Source organism: Excalfactoria chinensis, chromosome 3 (assembly GCF_039878825.1).
Source record: "Excalfactoria chinensis isolate bCotChi1 chromosome 3, bCotChi1.hap2, whole genome shotgun sequence".
NCBI lineage: Eukaryota > Metazoa > Chordata > Aves > Galliformes > Phasianidae > Excalfactoria > Excalfactoria chinensis.
In genome coordinates this window covers 65,533,996-65,557,406 of record NC_092827.1, presented here as the reverse complement: position 1 = coordinate 65,557,406, position 23,411 = coordinate 65,533,996, and the positions used below count along the sequence as shown (strand labels likewise).

Here is a 23,411-nt window from a genome sequence, read left to right as displayed (position 1 = left end):
CTAGCACTAAGCTGGATATTCAGAGATCAAAGCAAGAAAAGAAATCTTCCAAGGGATGTGGAGAAGAATGCTTTCTAGTAATGCTACAGACAAACTTTCTGAGATGTTGAAGTCAAAAGAAGAACAGGAATAGTGTAGCTTTAAGTATTTACAGGCAAGAACACAGGAATTAAATCCACACAGAGCACTTGTGAAATGCTGCAATTTGCCAGAATTTATGCTACGTTAGAAGCTGCACGTTTATCATTTACTGACAGTGCTGGTACTTAAGTTAGCTGTAACTTCTTCACCTGCTCTTTCCAGCAGCATGTTGACATCTACCATTTTTTAACCAGTACTGATAGCCTTTCCCCTTCACTCTCCATCCTTCACTGAAGTCAATTTCTCATCACTTCCACTACCTTATCACAAATGCTGCCCTGGTTTGAGGTTTTCTCCATTAGAATAGTTTTTGCATTCATCAGAATAAAGTGAGGTCTCAAAACGCTGCGTTACTGCAACACATCCTCAAAGAACATGACTCCCAAAGCCACGTGTTTCACCAGCTGGCAGGTAAGTGGAACTGGTTCACCAGGCAACCAGACCTAGTGAGGGGCACCATCCACTGTTTCTGGCCTGGCAGAACAAAGGGAAGTGACAGAGGTGGGTGGTACTGAGGTGGGGAACATACAAACTACTGTGAGACACAGGATCAACTCAGTTGGTGGCTGTGGGGTGCAGGAAGCAGAGAGGTGCTTCCATAGATACACGGAACTAGAGCTGCAAAGTCTGCAGATGCTGTGATTATAGACAGCCAATAGAAAACTCTTGAGGGTAAAGTGGATTAAATGATTTTCAAAGGTTGTTCTTAGGCCAGATGGTAAATCCCAGAGGCGTTTTGATACCTACACAAAACCTTTCCCCTCTCTGTCAATAGATACTTCTGAGCATATTTCCTTGTGTATAACAGGGGCTCTTGACAATGCAGCTAAAAAAAAACCAAGTAACCACAATGCACAAAACAAGCTTTTATTATCTAATACTCAGATAACTATGCCCTACATCTGATGCACTGCAGTGGCTAGAATAATTTCTTCCTTGTGTTTGAGAGGGTGAGGAAAAAAGATGAAATATTTAAGATTTATAATAAGACGAAACCTGGCAAATACCTGGTAAAACCCACTTCAGATGTACCATCTGGCTTCCAATCAGGCTTCGGAAAATGTTAAACCCACTTTTATCCACAGGTATTAACAGACCCTAAGAGAGGGCAAGAGGCTTTCCTGAGGTCACCCAACCATTTAACGCTGCAGAGCAGATTAGGAACTCTTGGCCAGCAGACTCTGACACAAGAAGTTCTCACAGCTGGCTCTGGTCTAGTTCTCTATATCTTTGAAGCTTTACCTTTGGAGAAGCAAAACGTTATCGCAGGTTGCTGCTTGTTTCAATATTGCTCTAGAAGCAACATATCCCTCTGAAAAAGGATATAAGGAAATGAGGGCAACCATCATTGCTGTGCACTCTGGAGCTGACTTCTGCCAGTGCTGCCTTTCCTGGACAAGCCCAGTACACGTGCTATTAAGACATATAACCAGAAAGCTTTGTCTGTTCACAACTTAGTACGGTTCCTGCAGTCTATGAATAGTCCTCACTGGAAAAGCAACCAATAATTACCGCTGCAAGTTTTAGATGAAGGGCAGCATTCTCAGTTTCCAGGGCAATTATTCTTTCTTCTTGGGTCTAAAAAAAAAAAGAAAACAATAAAAACACATGCAAACCCACAGGAGTAAAAGTGATGTAAGTATGAGTTTGATGAACATGCCTTCAATAATACTTCTCGTTGCTGAGCACCATTTTTTCCTCAATGTCCTGAAATCAAAGAACAACCAGCCTCAAACCTGAATCTTTCCACTTGAAACCATTTCCCCTTGTTCTGTCACAGCAGACCCTTTCTTACAGCCTCCCTTTGGAGGAGACACTGACAGGCCGCCCTCACATCTCCCAGCGGCCTTCTGTGCCCATGGCTGCCCACCCCCGGCTCTCAGGGGAGGTGTGCCACAAGGGCACAAAGTGCCGACAGCACCCGCTGCGTTGGGGATGCTCACCGTTAAGCATCGGAACCCACTTTTAGCACACAGAACGGGGCTCGGCAGCCCTCAGCCCCGTGCAGCCCCACTGGCCGCTCTACTCCTCCCACCGGCCCCTTCGCGCCTCGCCCCGCTCCGGGCTCACTCTGGCTCTCTGCTCCAGCTGCCGTACGCGCTGCGCCCATACCGGGCCCGGGCCGAGCCCTCCCCGCGGCCGCATCGCGCCGCTCGGACCGGCGCTTGTCTCCAGGGAGGGCTAGGGTTAAATCCCCGGGACTGACGCGGGCCGGCACCGCCTCCCGACAGCCTGGGCGGCGACGGCGAGGACGACGAAGCTGCCCGAGACGGCCGCCTCCTCTCAGCTGTTCGTTCCGGCTCGTGCTGTTGGTAATACAGCTTAGTGCCCAGCTGTACTTACAGAGGAATCCACTTCTGCTGCTCCCCGTCTCTCTCAGACCGCACCGAACATCTCTGCGCAGCCCCCTTCAGCCCACTGGCTCTTATGGTAGTGCAGCCTCCTGCCACATCACCGACGCCCTGCGGCCACAGCTTTTACTTTTATGTTTTATAGAAGCAACACAAAATCACGCTGGCTGGAAGCCTCTCAACCCTTCATCTCCTCTCTAATGGGATTCTCTGCTATGAAGAATCTCCTCTTTTTTTTCCCCATCTACCACCCTGATCATGTCTGACCCCTGCAAAAGAAGAATCCAGCCTTGTTACAGATAATTCCAGGGAAACAAGAAGGCATTGTCCGCTCCATTTCTCAACCTAATTTTATTCAAATGCTTCTCATTGTTTCAAACAGATACACTTTGCAGCCATGGGGTGAAGAGAACTCACAGTGATTACCTGAACAGGTTCTCCCTGAGCTTTGACAGTTACCACACCTGTTAATGTTATGTGCTGTAGAAGAACAGTACATGGGGTCCCCTCCTCCTATCATCAAATCACAGATAGAAAAAGACCTACAGGAGCATCCAACCATCCATCCATCCATCACCAATAGTTCTCACTAAACCATATCCCTCAACACAACATCCAAACGTTCCTTGAACACCTCCAGGGTCAGTAACTCCACCACCCCCCTGGGCAGCCCATTCCACTGCCTGACCACTCTTTCAGAGAAGCAGTATTTCCTGACATCCAACCTGAATCTCCCCTGGCATCATCTTGCCTACTGGAAGGTAATTGCAAGCAACATGCAGCTTAGAGCTCCTGCAACTATGCAGAAGGAGGAGGGAGTGCGGAGATTAAGATGCTGGACCTCATGAGAGGAAAAGCCACTGATAAAGTCTGTCTACCGAACAGATAGTTGCATGAGCAAAAAGTGTGCCTTTAGAGGATTTAACGTTCCTTACACATTAATATGTTCACAGTCAAAGCACATGAGTGAAATTAACCCATCCATGCAAACACAATATTCAGCGAAGCTGTAAATATTTAACTACTCAATTTGCATCAGTAACTGCAGGGCAATCCTGAATATTCATCTGCTCCTAAGAATACACGGGCATTGTCCAAGCAGGTTAATTGCACACTGCTCGTCTTCCTAAGCAGTTTATCTGCCATTACAGCTAGGAAACAAATTGACAGACTGCTTAAGCTGTGAAGCTTTGCCTTCTCAGCCACACAGCCCCCAGGCAGCAGAACCATCATCTGACACAACAGGAGGAAGAGCTAAACACTTTCCTGTTCTCATCAGCAAACTATTGTGGGTTCCAGTATGTCTTTTTTTTCCCCACTGTTCTTAGTGAAGGTTATTGTTATTGCTGGTTTTGTTGTGATTTCTCATAACTCCATTACCTTTTGGAATTGGGAGGTAAAGGAGAAAGGTCTCATTTCTCTATTCTGCTGCTGAACTCGTTGCTTGATCTACAAACAATTGTTACGATCAAGAAAATATTATTTCAGTAAACAGGATCTATCTTATGGACTTCCTCAGCTTCTTATTTCCCCTCCCCTTTTCTCAGCTACCAACAAGGCTATAGCATAAGCAGCATGTAAAAGCACTTAAAAAGTGGTCTATAGGAAAGATAGGTGCAAAAGGGAGAATGGGGCAGAAATTTAAGATAATTAGTCTTTTTGGAGGTGGCAGACCTGGCTGCATACGCAAGTATCATTTACCCATAGTTGCTAAGGATGACCATTCATACCCCTAAATGCAAAGGGGATGCTGACAATGGGTTGTTTCCTTCTTCTTCTAGACTCTACATTCAGTATTCAAACGCCTTTTTTCCTTTAGCTTTGTTCTTAGGGTCACAAGTCCACAGACTCAGGTCTCACTCAGCCACACCTTGAGGTCCTGCACTCTTCTAAAATTCAGTGTCCTCATTAGTGATTCTGAAAATTCTGGAGAGAGAACCTTGTAACTGGAGAAATAACAGAGCGATAGAATAGCCTGGGTTGAAATGGACCAGTGATCATCCAGTTTCAACCCCCCTGCTATGTGCAGGGTTGCCAACCACCAGACCAGGCTGCCCAGAGCCACATCCAGCCTGGCCTTGAATGCTCCCAGGGATGGGGCATTCACATCAACAACCTCCTTAGGCAACCTGTTCCAGTGCTTCACCCACCCACTGAGTGTGATGAAGGTACTCACCTGGAAAGAGGTTCACATGGCTCTCAATCCCACATGCAGCAGACACTCAGCTACAGCAGCTGGAATCTACAGCACTTCACTGTGGTCAAACTCCCACCTCTGCCCTCCTCAAACAGAACTTCAGCTTTTGTCTCCTATCGAGAAGCAAGTCATGTGGTGTTATTAATACAGCAACAGGGGTAACATCATTCAAATGCCTTCTTAACCACAGCAATCACAATGGGGACTCTGGTTCCAGTATTACTCACAATCACCTTTTCCAAAAGAAGTTGCATTCCAGGTTCCTCTTCATTCTCAGAAACACACTTTGCACTGGAGGAGAATACAAACACAGTACGTTCATCAGAATCCATGGGTTAGCCTGCATATTTGACCCCACCAACTCTTAGTATTTCGTAAGTGGCTGGATAAGGTATAAAAACCACTTGTACAGGTACTGAACATTAAACTCTCCCCACAGATCTGTGAGGATGAGCCTCACTGGTTGATTCTCTATGCGAAACTCATTTCAGGTTCCCCTCGTTATGAGACGCACCGACTTGGCTTGTATTTTAAGAGGTAGGGGAAACATTAAAAACAGCCACTGGGGTTTATGGTAACACAGCTAGGAATGTGGAGTCAAATAACAAAGAGTACAAAAAAACCTTTAATGCAAAGTTAAATACAATACAAACTTTATTAAAAATAGGTTGCAAGTGAAATACAGTAGAAATGGGAAACTACAGCAGTTTTGATGTTTTTCATAATAATGCACAGACAAATATGAAAAGCACTTTTACACATATTCACACTTGACCTGAATGCCCAATAGCGGCCAAATCCACTCAACTGAAGGTTATAGGTTTGTTTAGTTATTTATTTTTGCTAAGCCTTTTTTTTTTTTTCAGATTCTAGCAGCAACAGTAAATTCAGCCACAGCATAAGGTTTGTTTGTTTTTTTTCCCTTAAGAAAAACGTGTCACTGTAAGGCTGCTAGTGTTCTCAAGATAGGTTGGGAGAGGCTTGCTTTTCCTGATTAACAGACATAGCAAGCATGCAGATCCTTCATTAACACTTTGAACCAGTTTAATCTTCTACTTCATATTTAACAGGTGAAACGGTAAAAGCACACTTTCAAATAAGAAACCTGAAGTACGTAAAAAATATTTACACTCCAATTTTCATCAACTTGCATTTATTTATCATACAACTCTTATTAAAAGTGATTTCTTTCCTAAGGCAGTGAAAGTCTACCCCTTTGTATTTGGAAGTGTGCACAATTCCCTAAATATATATTTATAAGAGAACAATATGATACAGGAAACAAAAAAAATCATCTAAAGCCAGTAAAGGGCTTTGTCAAATAGAAAATTTGTTTGGAATCACAATATATATTGTCTTAACATCACACAATGAGAAAAACTCTGATGAGGTCCTTATTTCCCAGCATCGTCAGCCACATAAGCATAGCTGAGGAAACGGTGGGAGGAAAAAGATTAACAATTTAAAATTAAATAAGGCTATTACAGTGTGAAAAAATAGCTTGAACTGCCAGAAATATTTTCAGTACAACAGTGAGAGGATGTTAGTAAAGCTAGCTAGACTAAAGAAGAGCTTATTAGCGCTGCTTCTTCAGCACGAGTAGAAATGGATTGCTGCCAGCAGACCAGGTCTTACTAACATTCCCACTCCCAGCCAGCACTATTCAATGCTTCACACTACAGGGATTTTTTCTTCCCCTTTAGTATGCCAGTTCACTTCTCCATAGGAAAAAACAACAACAGGACAACAACAAGAACAAAAAAACAACCTCAAAGCAAAGATATTGCTGAACTGCTAATAGCAGATTTATCAATACCATTCCATGTCTACTTGCCTAGTAACTTCTCATCTACTGCTCCGGGAAAACTTACCTATCTTTTCTACTGACTTTGAAAATGGAAATCCTTGCCTCTAACACACGACAAACATTTTGGTCCTAGCTGATGAATGGCAACTAAACTAGCGTAGCCTCCTATCTATTGTTTATGTAATTTTTAATGAAGCAAACAGCCCTAGGCTTTTCACCTTCACATTTCTGAAAGCCTGGTGCACAAATAACAAGGGTGCATCAACACAGACTTTTCCATCACTACAGATAAATTCCATTTTTTAGACCCAACAAATATGTAGGAATAGAAGTATTTTATCCCAAGGTTTTACCTATAGAACGGGTGTTATCCCAATACTAAATCCTGGTATTGATAAGCTGATCGTTGTATGAACACCACAGAGTACGGCAAACTTGCATATAGAGTCTACATAAGACAGTGGCCCAGATATCCTCTTCTTAACTAACAACCTATAGTACTAATTTCTAGTGCACAGTTTAGTTTAGGCAGTTCAAGCTATTCTCACTCTCTCTGCTCAGCAGCTAAAAGAAAAATTGTGTCTGTGAAACACCAGGAAACAGAACTTATCTTTGACAAGTGCCACTTGGTCTGGTGCACAAGAACTTAACCCCCAAAAGAGAAAGAAAAGAGTTACCTTCACGTGATTCATATCTTTAAAATTTTACAGTGCTTTCATTGTATAAACCACAAGCTCCTGGCAAAGTTATCAGTTTTCTTGCTATTGCGACATCTCTAAATCTTAATTAACAGTCTTAGATAGAGAGGAATCAAAGTCACTCATTTTGGAAAATAGTCATTTCCTGTTCATTAGTAGTGCCCCTCATCGCAATCCCTCAATTCTGAGATCTTCAGTTACATCTGATAAGGTGCTTTCGTCTTATTTTGTGTTCAGCTCATTTTCCAGTTCCATTAGTTTCCTAGAGGCTTTGACTTTATTGGATACATCTTGACCCTGTGAAAAAAGTCGCTGGCGCTCCCTGAACGTCAGATTTTCTGGTGCTCCAGGTACATCTGTATCTTGACTGGAAAGGGAGAAGAAAGTCTTTGTTATGATTCTCATCTACAATATCCTTCAATACAATAATTCTTAGTGATGTGCATTAACTGGCAGAGTTTTTGCTACAGCAGAAGAGTCTTGGTTTAGTCTTCTGCAAGGTTTTGTTCCCCACACGTACCTCCAATTCTGAACCTGTGCCATCATTTAGATTAGCAGAAGCAGATCACAACCATCTCTGGCACGTAAATACAAATTATATTACTTTGCCTATTTTCAAAGTGAAGCACAAATGAAACTAAGGCTCTGTAACAGCACAGCATTGCTGTTATAGCTTCCTACAGCAGCAAGAGCTTAGGAAAAGCACTGAATACATACATACCACGTATGCCTTGGTAAACAAAGCTACTAGTACTGAAGTACATAGTAGGGGCTACAATCCAGCACCCCTGTACTTTATTCTATACTGGCCAAGTTTAAATGCAATTGTTGCCAAAGGCATTCAACAGCTCTTTACTCTTGACAAACTAAAATTAAAGTGTTTCTGGCCACCGCATTGAAGACCTCAAATCACTCCTAGTCATAGCTGTAGCAACACTTTATGTATGTGATTACCTCTCATGTAATAAAACTAACATGTATTTCAGTTTCATGATCAGAAAGCTCCAAGAGTTCTCTGTTCTGCACATTCCACTGAGACTATAGCAGTGTTTTAAAATGCAGGAAAAGAGGGCTAACTGCTTCTATGGAATCCTATCCAAAGGCCAGCTGTGTCATCAGTAGGCAACACAGTAATCCTTGCAACTTACAAGATACAATCCATATTATTTATGCTTACTATAAATTTGGTAAGGATTCCACGTGGGAGGTGCCGTTCAGATTTTTAAACACACTTAGAACAGTTCAATCTTTTCATTTAGAATGATATGTTGGCTATGATCTGTTTGTTATGCTGTAGCACTGAAATCTGCTGTTGTAAAGTCACGCTTTAGATCACCTAAAGACTTGTGCGGAATTTGCATTTCCTCATAACCCAAGATACACCACAGACAACTGCAGAACTCTTCAACAGCCCCCAGAGATGTGACAGCAGAAAGTACTGCAGAAGTTAACTACATTACGCAACTCAAAGTTAATGCTTAAGGGACTCCCAGGTATCACCTTTTAGATCGTTTGTCTCTTGGATCCCGATAAACTTCATGGGCCCCGACCGCTGCTCCCGAAGATCCAGTGTATGAATTTATTCCTTGTGCAAAAGAAAAAGTAAGTTGAAGGGCAGCAGTTGCAAGGCAGAAGCTTTACACTGTATTTCTTCAAAAAGGTGCAGTGCTTTTTTCACTAAATCATCTCAAACCACAATCAGAAATTAAATGTAGAAGGTCGTCTGACTTGTGCAATACTTAAGAACAACGCTACTGAATTCCATCCCCTCTCATAACAGCCATATTTTTTTATTCCTAATCTTAAATTGGAACATATATATATATATTAAGATTATTTAGCACACAGCAAATTGTAATCTTTATCTTATTATGGTATACTGCAAGACAGACATTAAAAGTTCAGGAAGACTGAAAGAGCAACATGCTTCACTATCCCATAACAAACTCTACAGGAAATTCGTTAGCTGCAGCTGCTCTCTTTAGGAAGCTAAAAGTAATCAATGATTGCTATACAACATCTTTGTAATTCAGCAATCAGAGCTTTTTTCTCTATTTCGTCTGATCACGTAAAATGTATGAATTAGAAGATGCCTCCCTCCCCTGGCTTTTGACTTAAATTTCAAGCATCATAATGTCACCTTAAATTTCAATCTTGCAGCACTGCACCTTTAGTTCAAGTTGATACAACACACAGATTTTACACATCACATTAATTCTTTCTAAAGGCCACAAGACAAAACCTTTTCTTTCCAATCAAAAAGCTCACTAAATTTATACTGCATTCAAGACCGTATTTCTCTTAATGACTGTCAGGATGAGTGAAAAACAAAGTGTCGGATTTGTCTCCGGACAGTTCTGGTCTCAAATATTGCACGTTATGTCTTGTGAACCTTATTCTGTACAGAAGGAAATGTCCGCTTCTTCCACTGGTATCCGTAACTTCTCACAAGTATTGAATAAAATGAAAGAGATGGTCAATTTAGCAAGCACACTATTGGCTAAATACATTTCACCCCAAATTTGTAGTGGATCAAATCATACTAGATATGCCACAGTTGAATTATGAATTTTCTTCCTTTCAGACACGAATCTTACACGCATTCGGTACCACCCTTCCCTACTTGGAACAAACTATTTCCACATGTTCCACCTACTTTCCAACAGCAGTTGTGATATCGATGTTGGCTTTTTTCTTGGCTATTTGGTGGAGCCAATGGTCTTAAGCAACCCAGTGGAAGAAGTTTACGAGAGCAAAATTTGCAGAAGCGTGGTTTACTAGAGTTAGCATTCAGAACAGAAAAGAACTGTAAAGGACAGTAATGTAACAAGAGTCAGCGAGATGGGAGATGGTAAACTGCACAGTGAATTCTGCATTTTGTGCAAACGGCTTTGTACGTTACGCAGGCAGTCTTCATAGAAGCTTGAGCAATCAGGTGAGGTTAACCTGTTCTCATGGCTAATTTAAAAATTATGAAATAAGAGTATTCAGAATTAGTTGTATGGTTTATGAATTAGGTTATTAAAGGCGAAGCATCATAACTACAAAACTCCTTAACTGTTACCAAAAAACCTAACCGAGTCTTTGTAGGTTGTCCTTCTGAATGTTTTCCAGGAAATGAACACATACACACACAAAGTATCACTGAACATTTCACTTCCCTGAGATTCATCTTTCCGCAGAAGTTAACAGAAAGCAGGAGGACTGGGAGATGTGGTTCAATATGAAATGGCATTCTGGGTTTTGGATGATGGGAGGCAGCAAGAGTGGTGGTGACAACTAGCGATGGATAGTTCCAGAGTTAATTTATTACATATTCAGCTTTCAAAATGCCAAATAAGGAAAGGAAGAAAGGGCCTTTGGAGTTCTGTGTGCTGTGACGGAAGGCATATTTCTACTTGAGTCACTGTCAAATAAGAGAAAAAGAAAGTACTTGGAAGGAACAAAGCTTCAGTACATACACACAGCTCCAAAATTCCATGTCAGAAGCCTGTTTCAGAACATTCCTGAGGGGCAGATGGCAATGTAGCCTACGTGTTTAAAGAGAACCTTTTATGTGTAGTTCTTGACATTCTTTAATTCCATGCAGTATGAGTTTGAAAGCTAGACTACTTCTGATAGAAAACAGATTTGAGAACAGTCTCGATGGGTTTATCAGTGGACTTTCTTGCATGGTAACTGAAATATCTGCACTTGTAATGCAGCACATAGATACCATAGTGTGTCTTACATACATATTCCCTTCTAATGACTGAGCAGTGAAAAGCAAAAGCTTTTCTCACTTTCTTTTAAGATTTAGAACCAATGGCAGAGCAAGAGAGGAGTGACTAATGAGACTGTAGAATCCATAGGGGCCAGTACATCAAGAGATCTCACAGGCAATACTGGATTAAATAAACCTATTTTTCTCTCTTTAAAATGATTAATAATGAGGACATATTTTATGCATCTATGATGCTGTACTGACCCCCAGCAGCGATACTATTCAATGTCAACAATATTAGTTGGCAGTAATTGTTATAAAGCTGAACTCTGACTCTTCAGGAATACCAAAAGTACACATCATTGTGCAGAGCTTCTCTGAGATCCTGGAAGCTGTCTGCATCAGAAGCAAATACACCCTGCAAAGTACAAGATTTCTGACTGGAAAACAATTTGAGCCTCAGCTGAAAAGGATGCAGGCAAGAAGCACTGAGTATTGTGCACTTGTACAGTTTCATACGTTCTCTAAACTGTATTACTACATGACTGCAGCTGTGACAGAAATGCTTCTGATAAACGGTACCTGTTCTGTGGCTGAATTCTAACAGAAGCAAAAAGATCAAGCTAGGAGAACATCATGGCTGCCACTCCCTCTGGAAGAATACGCAAGAGTAATGTAGGGGAAATGCTGGCAGATGCTGCTATTTAAAGATGAAACTCCCACATTTGTAAACTGGACACAGAGTAGGATTCATGCATACTTGCATATTCAAAGAGTTAAGTGTGTAAGATTTTCCCTTTGAATCGGGTTCAAAGAAAACTAGCATGGAACTTTATACTGAATCACTGTTAAATTCGTGAGTGTAACTAAACTTGTACTCTGCAGATGAAATATGGTTCTGAAGTTACTAGCAACTAGAACTCTACTTGAAATTTAACTCCATTATGATTGTCCACTTGGAGTTATAAGAGAAACAAGATGAGGAGGCACCAAAATATAAGGGTGTGGAAAGGCGCATGGGAAGAGCAAGGCACAGGGTGCACAGAAGGAATTTTGGTTTTTTTCCCTGTTTACATTAAAACTGCACCATACAAAGCAGAGGTATGGAAACGGTGCTGAATGAATTCAACTTTCTTACTGCAAGTTCCGTATAGCTCTTGGTGCTCTTAAATTTAAGAGCTATACCTAGAAAGGTCATTTTAAAGCCATTTGCACATGTTATTAAAAGAGAGAACCCTGGTACCAAATCCAAAAGCAGACGGATAGCTCTGATCACGAACCCAACAGAAGAAGATTCTTGTGTTCAAGAAAGATGCACTTCCAGATGCCCTGAGTAACCAGTGGTCATACAAAACAAATCACTGAAAGATACAGAGTGAGAGCCAAAACCAACAGTACTTTGAACCGGTTGAGTAACAGTTAAAATAAATTTGAATTCATTGTGTGAAAGATGGATTTTTGCTTCTGAAGAGTTGGGGTAAGGAACAAGGAAATTTGAGAGATCAAAACAATTAAAAATGGGAAGATTCACATTAATATTAGGATTTAAGTTAGATCACCATAGCGAAAACAGTGATTAAGTGGAAAAAAATCACAAAAGGAAGTGATTTGATCTACAGCATCAGAGTTGAGAACGTGAGGACAGTTCCGTGGAGAAGATCAATTTCATGGTGTCTACCTTTAGAGCCGCTGGCATGGATGAAACTCGGTTTGTTTGGTGGGGGTGGGGGCTGACTTTTTTTGGCAGCAGTACTGTTGGCATTGACTGGAGATGACTGGAATGAGTTGGAAAGAAAGAGGCCATCTGAAACTGGGCGAGGCTGGCGGGAGGGCTGCTGTGGTTTAAGGGTGGCAGGAGGAAAGTCACCATAAGATTTTCTTGTGCTGGAGTACTTATCCTGACCTGCTAGATTGGAATCCTCCTCCTCATCATCATCATTGTATGCAACAAACTTGGCAGTATAAATCGTGTCAGGGGAGAGGACCTGTGTTTTGAGGTAAGAGGTGTTTCGCTGAGGTGGGGGAGGAGGAGCGTTAGATGAAGGGGTTGGGGATGGGAGTTCATATTCCCGTGGAAGTGGAGGTCTGTACAGACCAGGCTCGTCTGGTTCCAGCAATCTTCGTTCTGCTTCATCGTGCTGCCTGCGCCTTTCAGCCTCTAAGCGATTGTAATACTCCTCTTCCTGTCGCCTCTGCAAGTCCAGAGGAGAAAAAAAACACAGCGGTCAGTATGACAGGCATTGCAATCTAGGAGCTTTGAGTTTCCATCACAGCTACAAACATCTTTTTTTTTTTTTGCCTCCTTTTTTGGCAACAAGCAACACTTCTACATGAACTCATACAAAGATTATTTACTACTAAGAAAAAAAAAGGCCTTCTCCCTGTAACACAGAGTTGCTGTTATTTCCAGGTTTACTAGAGGCAGTGTAAATCTCAAAGCAACTGCCTATGTGAACTAAGGGCAACTCCTGTATTTATTACTGAAAATGTAACTATGGTTAATAATGGGTATATTCACTAAAGCTGTCAAGAATCCGTGGGAGAGAAAATAACTAAAATTAACTACCATCTTAAAAAAGGAACTTTATAATCCTACTGCAGGCTTATGCAATGTAAATTGAACAACAGAGCCTTGGAACACACGACTCCTAACAAAGCTTCAAGTATGATTAGCAGGAAAATAACTTTCACGTAAAAATCCAATGACAAAGAACCTTTTAAAAGCCAACGCAGAGTGATAGAAGCATTATAAAAGCACCTTTCTAAGAACATGTGCATATGATACACAAGGCTATTTACCACTGAAAAAGCCAGGAAATGTGACTGTATTTATAGTTAAATAGATTTTTATTGTTTTTAAACTTCATAGCATTTAATTTTGCTTGGCTCTTGTCTAAGCTGTGCTGTAAATTAATGCATTCATTTTTTTTCACAATTTGCTCTGTAGCTCGGCAGCACATAAAGATGTGCATTTGGAAACCACACATTACAAAAAATCTTTAGTCTAAGCACTATCCACTTCAGCAGCTCAGCACCGAGTCTGGTAGTCTAAAATAAACAAATAAATAAATCTGAACTTGTTTATCTAGAGCAAAGACAAGGAACTCATTTCCTTATGCTTGTCTCTAAAGCCATCAGGGTGGTCAGACAGCACTGAGCTCCTAGCTGGTAGATGCATAAGCACTTCAGTCCAGATCTGTCAGTGAAAATCTTTTCAGGTGTGTGACACACATCATTTGGTAGCGCTACATCACTGTTAGAAACCAGATAGCCTATTTTTGAGAGAACCAGGAGATGCAACGGGTTTGCCTTAACTCTTCTATGAAAGGTTCTGCAAACAAGCCCTTGTCACTGCTAAAAACCCTCAGCTGGAATGCCTGCTCTATAACTTCTGCAATAGCACTGGCCTCTAGCCATCACAAATGACAAATTTGCTCAATTATTATTATTTTTTTTTTTTTTTAAATAAACATATTGGTAAAATTAAGCTATAGGCCATGACCCTTATGACTAATTTGGTGCATTTAACCCTTGACGACCCAAAACTGAGCAGTTACTAGCTAGGCTAAAGAGGAGAGGCCTGTAAGAACTCCTGGTGCCCTCAGAAGACCATAACCTTTTCTTCTGCCTCTCTTCTGGTTCGCTCCTCCTCTTGCTGACGTCGTTCCTCTTCCTGCCTGGCCCTGTCTTCTGCTTCTCGCTTGCGCATTTCTTCCAACTGTTGCTGCCGCCTGCGTTCTTCATCCTGTAACTAACAGAGGCATATCTTTAATCACTCGCAAAGGAAGAGGTTCAGAAAAACCCTATAAACAGCATTTGTGTCTAAAAACAACTAATTCAGTAGAAAGTGCTGTACTGCAGATTAACAATACTGCTTTCACCGGTAAAGAGCGCACTCTGACATTGTTTTCCCTAAAGTCCCTGTTAAGAATAAAAGCTGGGAAAACAAGAGATGTGCAGAACTACACACTTAAAAACAGGCAGAGACAAACCCCTAGCAGAAGACTGAGGTGACACATGCTCCAGACTGCTTCAGCTATCAGTCTCATAGGCACAGCAAAGTGAAACTAAGTACTTGGAACCAACAGTCCACGGCTTTTGCAGCCAATTGGTTTTTCATTTGGGATTAGTATTTAAGCACTGAAAATCACGACTCGTTAGTCAAAGGGTCAATCCATTTAAAGTAACTGGTTCATTCAGCAAGTCTGCAAATAGTCTCAGGAGATAAATAAAATCTCCCGCTGTATCTGCAATAGATGTGTTTTGAAAAAAGCAGAGCGAGGCAAAGAAATCTTTGCTCACAAGAACAACTCAGGTCCAAGAGACAACACTGCTTCATACGTGTTTGTGATAAACACTGCACAGGTAAGAAAAATGAGCTAAGATGCAAACTTTGCCCAGTTCTCTGAAGCTAACAGGAACTGCTCTTGTTGGATAGGAGTATTTATTGACCTAACATTCACAAATAGAAACTAAGTAGACTACAACCTGCTTTGCTTTTTACTGTGACATGTTTCAAAGTGATGCTTTTTAGAAGATCCTATCACTGACTGGCATACTTTGCTACATGCTGTTCTTAACACTGCTGTTTCTCTACTTCTGGATTTGTTTCTTAACCCAGCTTCACTTCTACAGGATGGCTCTTAAGGAACAAAGCAATGATGATATCAGAACTAAATTTTGCTTACTAAACTTTCAAGAACAACTTCCACATAGACGCGTGTGGTTTGTCTCCTGCAGTCTCTACTATTTCAGAGGAAACGTGTTTTAATCTATATATACTGTCTATCAGATACTGGCCCAAGGTTTTCTAACTGGTTTTTATGATCAATTCTACAAAACTCTGTTCTTTTTTTCCCTCTATGGCTAGTGTAACACTTTTCTCTTATACCCTTATGCAACAGCACTTCGTTAACACTCGCCTTCTACATCATACAACAGCTACAGAAACAACTGCAGCAAAGCCACCTCTAGTCAGAAGTCTCTATATTTAAGCACAAAAGCTAAAGAATACAGTAATTAATTTCATTTGGGCAGGAGTTTGGCAAACGTGTACTGTGTGATGCTACCTCTGAGTAAATTTGCCTTATTTGTAAGCTCTGCAATTCCTAACTCACCGTTACAAAGAGATGAAACTCAGTATACACTGTAGAGCAGGGAAGAAAGTAATTAATCTACCGCCTACTTCCATTAAGCCCTTGCCTGTCTTGTTTATTAAGAAGACACTGTTTTAGCAGAGGAGACAGTGTTGTCAAAAGGAAAGACAGCTACTAGTTCAGATGAGTTAAAAACTGCATAGAAGAAAAAAAATACAGAACTCTTAGACTTTGTCCTACTCACATTTAGAGTAAAGGGCTAAACACTGTCATTTACTGACTCCAGATTACTGCATTGATACCTTTGTGCTTAGTAGCAAAGGGGAGCTAGTATTTTTTTTGTTATACTTGCTTGTGAGCTTAACTAAGAAGGGAAAACTATGCAGGGTACCATACAGGGGCTTATGTCAACATAACAACTGGAAGACAACCTATTCAAATCAAAGCCTATTCTAACATAACAGCCAGGACAAAGGCCAGAAATAATAAAGGAAGCACAAACAGGCAGACTGTAGCTATTACTGAGGGATACTTCATTTCTTGAATGATTAGCAGACTAGTTTCTACTCCGGAGCTCTCAGAAGATGGCAGGGAGCACCGGGATGGCAAGGCATGCCAGAGCGCGTGAAGGCGTGTGTTTGTGGTTGCATACAACGTTATGCAATTCACATGGAACTACCAGATTTTCAAGATCCTTACATGGCCCTCAGCTAACAGTCAGAGGAGGATAATAGGGAGAGGGAAGTAGAGAGAATTCTGGAGTATCAGAAATACGAAGATAGGTGTGGGATTGGCATGCTTGAAGGAAGGCTCTGATCCCAGATAAAACTCATTTCTCCAAGCACTGCTTAGAATGCTTTAAATAAAGTTCCAGATGAACCTTATATTTATAGCTATTTATTTCTGACAAATAAACCCTCTGTTGGTTCAGGCCACCAACCCATATGGTGCGCTGCCATTTCCCCAGAACTCAGCACTGCACCAGGGATGCATCCTCTTGTGTAATCCCTTCATTAGCTACTCACAGATGCAAGGCCTGTGAATTTGCCTAACTCATTTTTAAGGTTGCTGATACTGTCTGAATTCACACAGCCTTCTATAGCAGAATAGTCCAGGAGCTTACAGCCCATCTGGTCAAGAACCTTATCTACCTGGTCACAGGTCCACATAACAAGGCACTGGCAAAACAACTAAATAAACAAGAGTAGCAATAAGTAAAAATATTGCTAGATACTGCATCTGAAAACTCCACTTGTCGACTACTTCAACAAGCTTACACGCTTCACTTCTTTCTCTGCTGTCAACTGCTCAGAACTGATGGACCACACAAACACATAACTGAGTATTTCAGATTATAAGTATGCTATAATTGAATATGCATTTTAAAAGCCCGTGTTTTGTTTTTTAAATAAAGAAGTGAAGAAATATCCAAATCCATATTTTGAACAGCGAAGCTTACAGTTCTTTTCCAGCAACACAAGTTAATGATACTCACAGGACTTGCAAGCATTACCCTTCTTTCAAACTAGCATACTAATGATACAGAACACTCTGAAGGAGATACAGTCCTATATCCAGAAAGTAAACTTGTTTTTCCTCCCGGGTACCCACTCCCAACGAGAGCAATAAAATACAGAATTAACTGAAGTCTTAGAGGTTAATGGCTCAGGTTGAAAGCTTGCCATGTTTTAGACAACAGACAGTAACATTAACCATCTGAAACTGAAATTCAGGAGTAAAATACAGTAACTTAGTAACCACACATTTATATGACCTACTTGGAAATATTAGTTCAGAAGTAACTCCTGAGTTTACAGTCCATTTTTACATCAATGGGAAAACTCCACACATGTAACAGCAGGTTTCAGCGTGTGGCTAAGTACTATGTTAAATCATAGTAAGCCATGCATGTTTATTATCAACTGAATTTAAATATTCTGTATTATTAGGCTCTCTGAACAATTGAAATCGGAAGGGAATAGTGCTGCTACAACTCTTCTAGAACAAGAATGGAGGGGGAGAGAAAGGAAGAAATATTACCTCACAGTTTGATCACTCAAACTGCTTAGTAAGACGCCATAAACGCAGTGACAAAACACCAAGTACACTATTTGATATCAGACTGCTGCTACAACAAACAAATCAAGCCTGCAAGCAGAACACAACATCTAATGGGAGAGAAACACGGGGGAAGGAGTCACCACATCTGGAAACACTCAAATGCATGCTTACAGTTAACTTACTGTTCATTGTATCAAAATGATTTTTGAACACCCAAAGATGGCAAATCATCATCCAAAGCACAGAAGACGATTATTATTAACATCAGAAATTGAAACGTGAAAGATATTAAGGAGAAAGAAACAAACATACCAAGTCTAGAACAGAGATTGCTGGCACAGCAGTCTGCTGCAGGTAGTAAGAAAGGGGAAAAAAAAGAAAGATGCACAGTGAAAACAAAGATAGGTTAGACTTGTTCTATTTCAAAAGCATTTTCTCTTATTTGTTAAGTCAGATGTTTTAGAAAGACAAACTGAACTCCACAAACACCTGAAATACAGACAAGGAAACAGATAATTCTTTCTTTTCCTTTTTAATGAGTACTGTTTAAACTCATTCAAAAGCTCAGTTTTTCTCTACATTTGCTGTTTATTGCATCTCTAGTAGTACAGACAGTGAAATGCAACTCAAATGCAAACATCAATTCTGCGCAAAACAAATGTTATTTTTTAGTTTCAAAACGTTCCAAAATGCTGGAAGAACTTCATGCACAAACAGTACTAGAAATCCAGCGCTCGCTAAGAAGACTGATAAAGCACTATGCAAAGCAATTGGCTTTTCAATAACAACACATGGCTTTTTTGGTTTTGCTAGAGTAAAATGTTAAAGATTTTTGTGAAAATGGCAGTTTTACATGGGTTTTTATGCCTAGAGGTTACTGCCTTCACGCTACAAATTACATGTTAGCAGTGCTGAGCTTTAACACAAGCATTCCACCAAAGATATATTTATTCTTTCCTTTCTTCAGTTTCCAAGCTTGAGGTATCTATTGTTTTAAACAGTAATAAAGTTAGCCACAAGAAAAAAGGAAAGCAATGCAGACTGCAGCAAACACGAGAAGAGCAAGTTTAGAGAATCAAGCTGCCAAAACAATCCTGAAATCAAATATTACTCAAGCTGATAGCAATTTCTGATTGCCAAAATACACGTGCAAACATTTATCAACAAGTAGAAACTGCTTATCACAGAATTAAGTCAACTTTTCAAGATAAACAGAAGACAGTGAATTACAGAGATAGTTTTTCAGCCTGTGAAAGCATAGTTATTGGTATGTAACTTTGTTATCAGTGCTATTCAGAGAAGAAAAATTCTCCTACATGAACTGTTTCCCAGCAGTAAGAGATTCAAGAAACTCTGAGAGACAGAAACCAGCAGTGGAGCGATAAAACTTTTATCAGACTAATCAACTACATTGTCTTAGTACGTATATTATGATCTTTTATAGTACCAAAGCTAAGGTAAGCAAACCCCATCTGATGCTGATTGAACTGTACACCATGCAAAATCCGCAAGCTGGAGCCCTAGGCAGGGTACTTGAGTTTTTACAGCACATGAAATGACATGGCTGAGCCTAATGCTTCCACCCAGCACTGTTAGTGTCACCACAGAGGCGATGGTAAAATGCAAAGGTAATATTTGCCTCGTGCCCCAGCCTCTGATTGGAGTGGACCAACGTGGTGGAAACTCTGTTCCCTGGTATCATGTATTCAGTGTCCATTTCAGCTCCAAGAATATAAGTAAGAACTCAAACAGGTAAAAAAAAAATTGAGGAAAAAAAACCTGATTTTTGTTCCTGATTCTGCTACAGATTTTCATAATTTCAAATATTTTTGCTTGAGTTCCTGTAAGCAAATTCTATCCAATGTTTAACTTTCTAATCCTGGTCCAGCTACATGGCTAAATCCCTTTGTATACAGGGAATTTCTGCAGCTGCAACAAGAAAAGTAAATTTGACTGCCAACTTACATTCTGTAATAGGTAGCTATGACACCTTCATAATTTATTGTTTAACTGGCGAAGCCACTGTAAGCAAATGAAAGCTCCTACAGTAACTTTAAAAATTGAAGACAGTCAAGACAGCTCCGTTCCCCTTTACCCTATTAGGAGATCAAAATACTCCAACAGATCCAGAGAACCCACCAAGACACACAATTACTACACTTTTGTCTAGAAAGGATTATCCCGTTTTACCCTTGCTCTTCTTTCTGCCTCCAGTCGCTGCATGATAAGCATAGTATCCACATCATCGTCCTCTTCTTCATCGTCATCTTCATCCTTTTGTTTGGATTCCTGAAGTCGCTTTTGGAACTGCCACTCCAGCATGAGTTTGCGCAGGCGATCGTTCTCTTCAGCTGTTCGATCAGGCTTGTTCTGAAGATCCTGAATCTCTTTACTCAGCATGTCCACAATGTGCATCTGCTGCTGCTTCTCCAGTTTCTCCTTGGCATCTCGTTTCCAAGGATCTGGAGAGAGGCTGTCACTAGAGGACAATTCTTCCTTGCTGATAGTAATGTACTGCAGATCTCTCCGCTCAATAGTCCGAGGTTGCTGTTGTGGCTGCAACTCTCGAATGACTGTTTCTTGAGACCTCTGGAAAGTTGGAGTTTTATCCGATTTCACTTGCTGAAGGGAAACAGGAGGAACCACAGGCTGGGGAGGAATTAGTGGCTGTGAACGCATTTGGCCCAGTTTTCTCTCTTGCTCACGCCGCTTCCTCTCTCGTTCTTCTTCCAAACGTGCCTTTTCCTTTTCATACCACCTCTGATGCTCTTCTCGTTTTTTACGCTCAGCAGCAGCCACCTGAGAAGATGCTTGTGCTCCTACTTGGTTTGGTGGAGGAGGGGGAGGCAGAGGCAAATCCATTTGTGGTTCATCAAATTCAGCTGCGTAATGCACTGGAGGAGGTGGCGGTGGAGGAGGAAGATCTGTTCTGATGGGCTGGGAAACGGCCACTGGAGTCGGCTGGCTTGTTGCTGGAGTTTTCCAACGGCCAGGTCCACTTTTAGTTAAGCAAGAACCAGGTGAAACTGGTTTGGATGTATGGTTCAGGTGCTCTTGGCTAGATGTGCTAGAATCCACAGATGAATTCATCCACTGATCGCTGTCTGACTTCCGATCAATGTACTCTACGTCCTTCCGGATAACAACTTCCAAACGATTCCTCTCTGGCTGGAAAACTTTATCTCGGAGCTCTTCCTGGGATCGAGCCACGCGCTGGAAAAAATTAAACAAAGCATCTATTTCATAGTCCATCTCCATTAAAGCATATTTGAAATACTAAAAGCCCAAATGGCTCACAAACTGCATTCTTATTACTGAAGGTAATTACTTTTAGAGAAGTTCAGCATTTCCATGACAAGTAAGTTTCTTACAATGAGCAATAAGATATTCTTCCCAGTCACTTTAATTCATTCAAGCGATAGAAGATTTTACAACCCCTAAAATGCCTGGAAACCTGGACTGGGAGAAAGGAAGAACACAAAACAGAGCTTAAGCTGACCCTCCCCAGCTCACAGAGTTTCTCAGGACTCTCCCTACCATAGGAGAACAAGAGCCCCGGTAGCTTGGACCATCAGTACAAACATTCCAGCTCTGCCATTCAGGCTTCAGCTGGCTTGACAAAGGGTTTTCCTATTAGGAAGGCAAACAGAAAGACCGCTGAGGAAAAGATGAGAGAGCGTCTGCCCATCCTCCCCCGTTAATAAGAGGGATGACTCAGCTGGAAGCTCTCATTATGACAGTCATTCATGGGCATGGAATATGGAAAAGTCCTATCTAGTTCTACCTGTTTTTCGAGCGTGGACTTAATGTGTCAAACTGTCTCTCTGTATTCCAGCCTGAGGTACCATTGTGCTATACAACCTTCTGGAAAGGAATACTAGGCCTTAAATTAGGGTTATCGAATCTGTTAATTGTTTTCTTGCAGCAAAAATTCAAGCTTTGAATGCCAGGAAATAGTAAGCACTGAACACATAATGTACCAATTATCAACAACTGAGAGAAGATTAACAAAGCAAGCTCCTTTTCTTCTTCCTCCATCAATGACCTTAGCTGTAACCTCAAAATAATGCCTTCTTTGAGATGAACAAGTGTATTCTTTATGCTCTATTAGTCCAGCAGATCTGAGCACACAGTTATTTCTGTTAGTTTTGCTGTAAAGATGCTCCTAACCAAACAGTTTGCTAATAAATTAGGAGCAGAAAACAGACATTTCACATCAGTGAAAAGCTGTAAATACTTATTTATTTCTTTATTGAAGTCTATTTTCCCCCCTTTTCAATCTGAAGTATTGCATGGTGGGGAAAAGTATGTCTACACTTTCAATGCTTGTGAGGTGCTAAAGCTTCTAGTTGTCGGTTTTATGAAAATGCTTCAACATCTCAATCCTTAAGACCATAGCTCAAATTCTGTACCTGTCAACAACTTTAACAGATGGGGTTCATCATACCAGTTTTAACTGCCCTGTCTAAGCTACTCATTTAAGCTTGCCTTAAGCAGGGGAGAGGTGCGTGTCCAGATGGCAGTTCATCCCATTAGGAGAAACGGAAATATTAGCCTCCCCCTGCCACAGCAGCTACACAGACAGCCAAACATTAACTACAGAGCTCAGATTAGGTGAGACGAATTCATGAAATTTGAAGGAGTTAAATAAAGGAATTTAGCAAAATATTCCACAGTTACACGACATGTTCATTAACTCACAGCCCGCTCCTTTAAAATTACCATCCTACTTCGGGTATAGCGTCTATTTTCTTTACTGAAGGAATATGATTTGATATCTTTGGTACTGAAATAGAGACAAACACTCAGTGAACTAAACTTTTACCCAAGTAACCTTTCTCCCCATTCACCAATATATGTGGGATTACTCAATGTAGCAACCCCTAGTTAGTTTCTGTGACATGACATAAAGTAACTTAGATGATGATGCTTTTCAGAAGGTAAAGCACACTGAGCCTTAATTAAGCAAATGCAGAAAAAAACCCAAACAGCAGCCAAACAACATAAAAATGTTTGTTTTTTTTTTCCTTTCTTAGTTTCTGAATGATGAAGCTGTCCTTGGTGGATTAGAGAAGGAAGAAAAAGACCCAGTGACTGGATTTTGTCTACCAAGATTTTAATTCCTACACAGATTTGAGTAAAGTCCTCATTTACTGTGACATTATCTTTCTACTTTATAAAGGTAAATTCATGTCAGAAGCATCTGCATTTTGATAGCAGGGCAGTTATCAATGGAAGTGGGGAAAAGAATAAAGCAGTTTAAAGAGTGTGGGTTGGGTTTTTTTTTCCCCCTTTTTTTTAATTTTTAAATGAGAGAAGGGAATGCGTTTCTTCAAAGGCCCTGGATAGTTTTCAAA

General features: G+C 40.8%; 2 protein-coding genes across 22 annotated transcripts in view; both read right to left on the bottom strand.

The window, feature by feature from the left end:
- Positions 1–2,310, bottom strand: part of KIF25 (kinesin family member 25) — a 31,270-nt gene extending 28,960 nt beyond the window's left edge. Inside the window, exons 1-2 of the mRNA XM_072333021.1 lie at positions 2,212–2,310; positions 1,654–1,719 (exon numbers count right to left, since the gene is read on the bottom strand). Coding sequence (XP_072189122.1) covers positions 1,654–1,719; positions 2,212–2,286 — 141 coding nt within the window. The 5' untranslated portion in view covers positions 2,287–2,310. The remainder of the gene's footprint in view (positions 1–1,653; positions 1,720–2,211) is intronic.
- A 3,012-nt stretch (positions 2,311–5,322) lies between these two features.
- Positions 5,323–23,411, bottom strand: part of AFDN (afadin, adherens junction formation factor) — a 108,597-nt gene continuing 90,508 nt past the window's right edge. For 7 of the 21 annotated variants that reach the window (XM_072331225.1, XM_072331219.1, XM_072331226.1 and 4 more), the window contains 6 exons: positions 20,245–21,267; positions 18,367–18,402; positions 14,514–14,648; positions 12,801–13,089; positions 8,695–8,779; positions 5,323–7,561 (listed from right to left, as the gene is read on the bottom strand). In XM_072331225.1, the coding sequence (XP_072187326.1) occupies positions 7,417–7,561; positions 8,695–8,779; positions 12,801–13,089; positions 14,514–14,648; positions 18,367–18,402; positions 20,245–21,267 (1,713 nt within the window). In that variant the 3' untranslated portion in view covers positions 5,323–7,416. The remainder of the gene's footprint in view (positions 7,562–8,694; positions 8,780–12,800; positions 13,090–14,513; positions 14,649–18,366; positions 18,403–20,244; positions 21,268–23,411) is intronic. The other 14 variants (XM_072331236.1, XM_072331233.1, XM_072331237.1 and 11 more) reach the window with 6 other exon arrangements.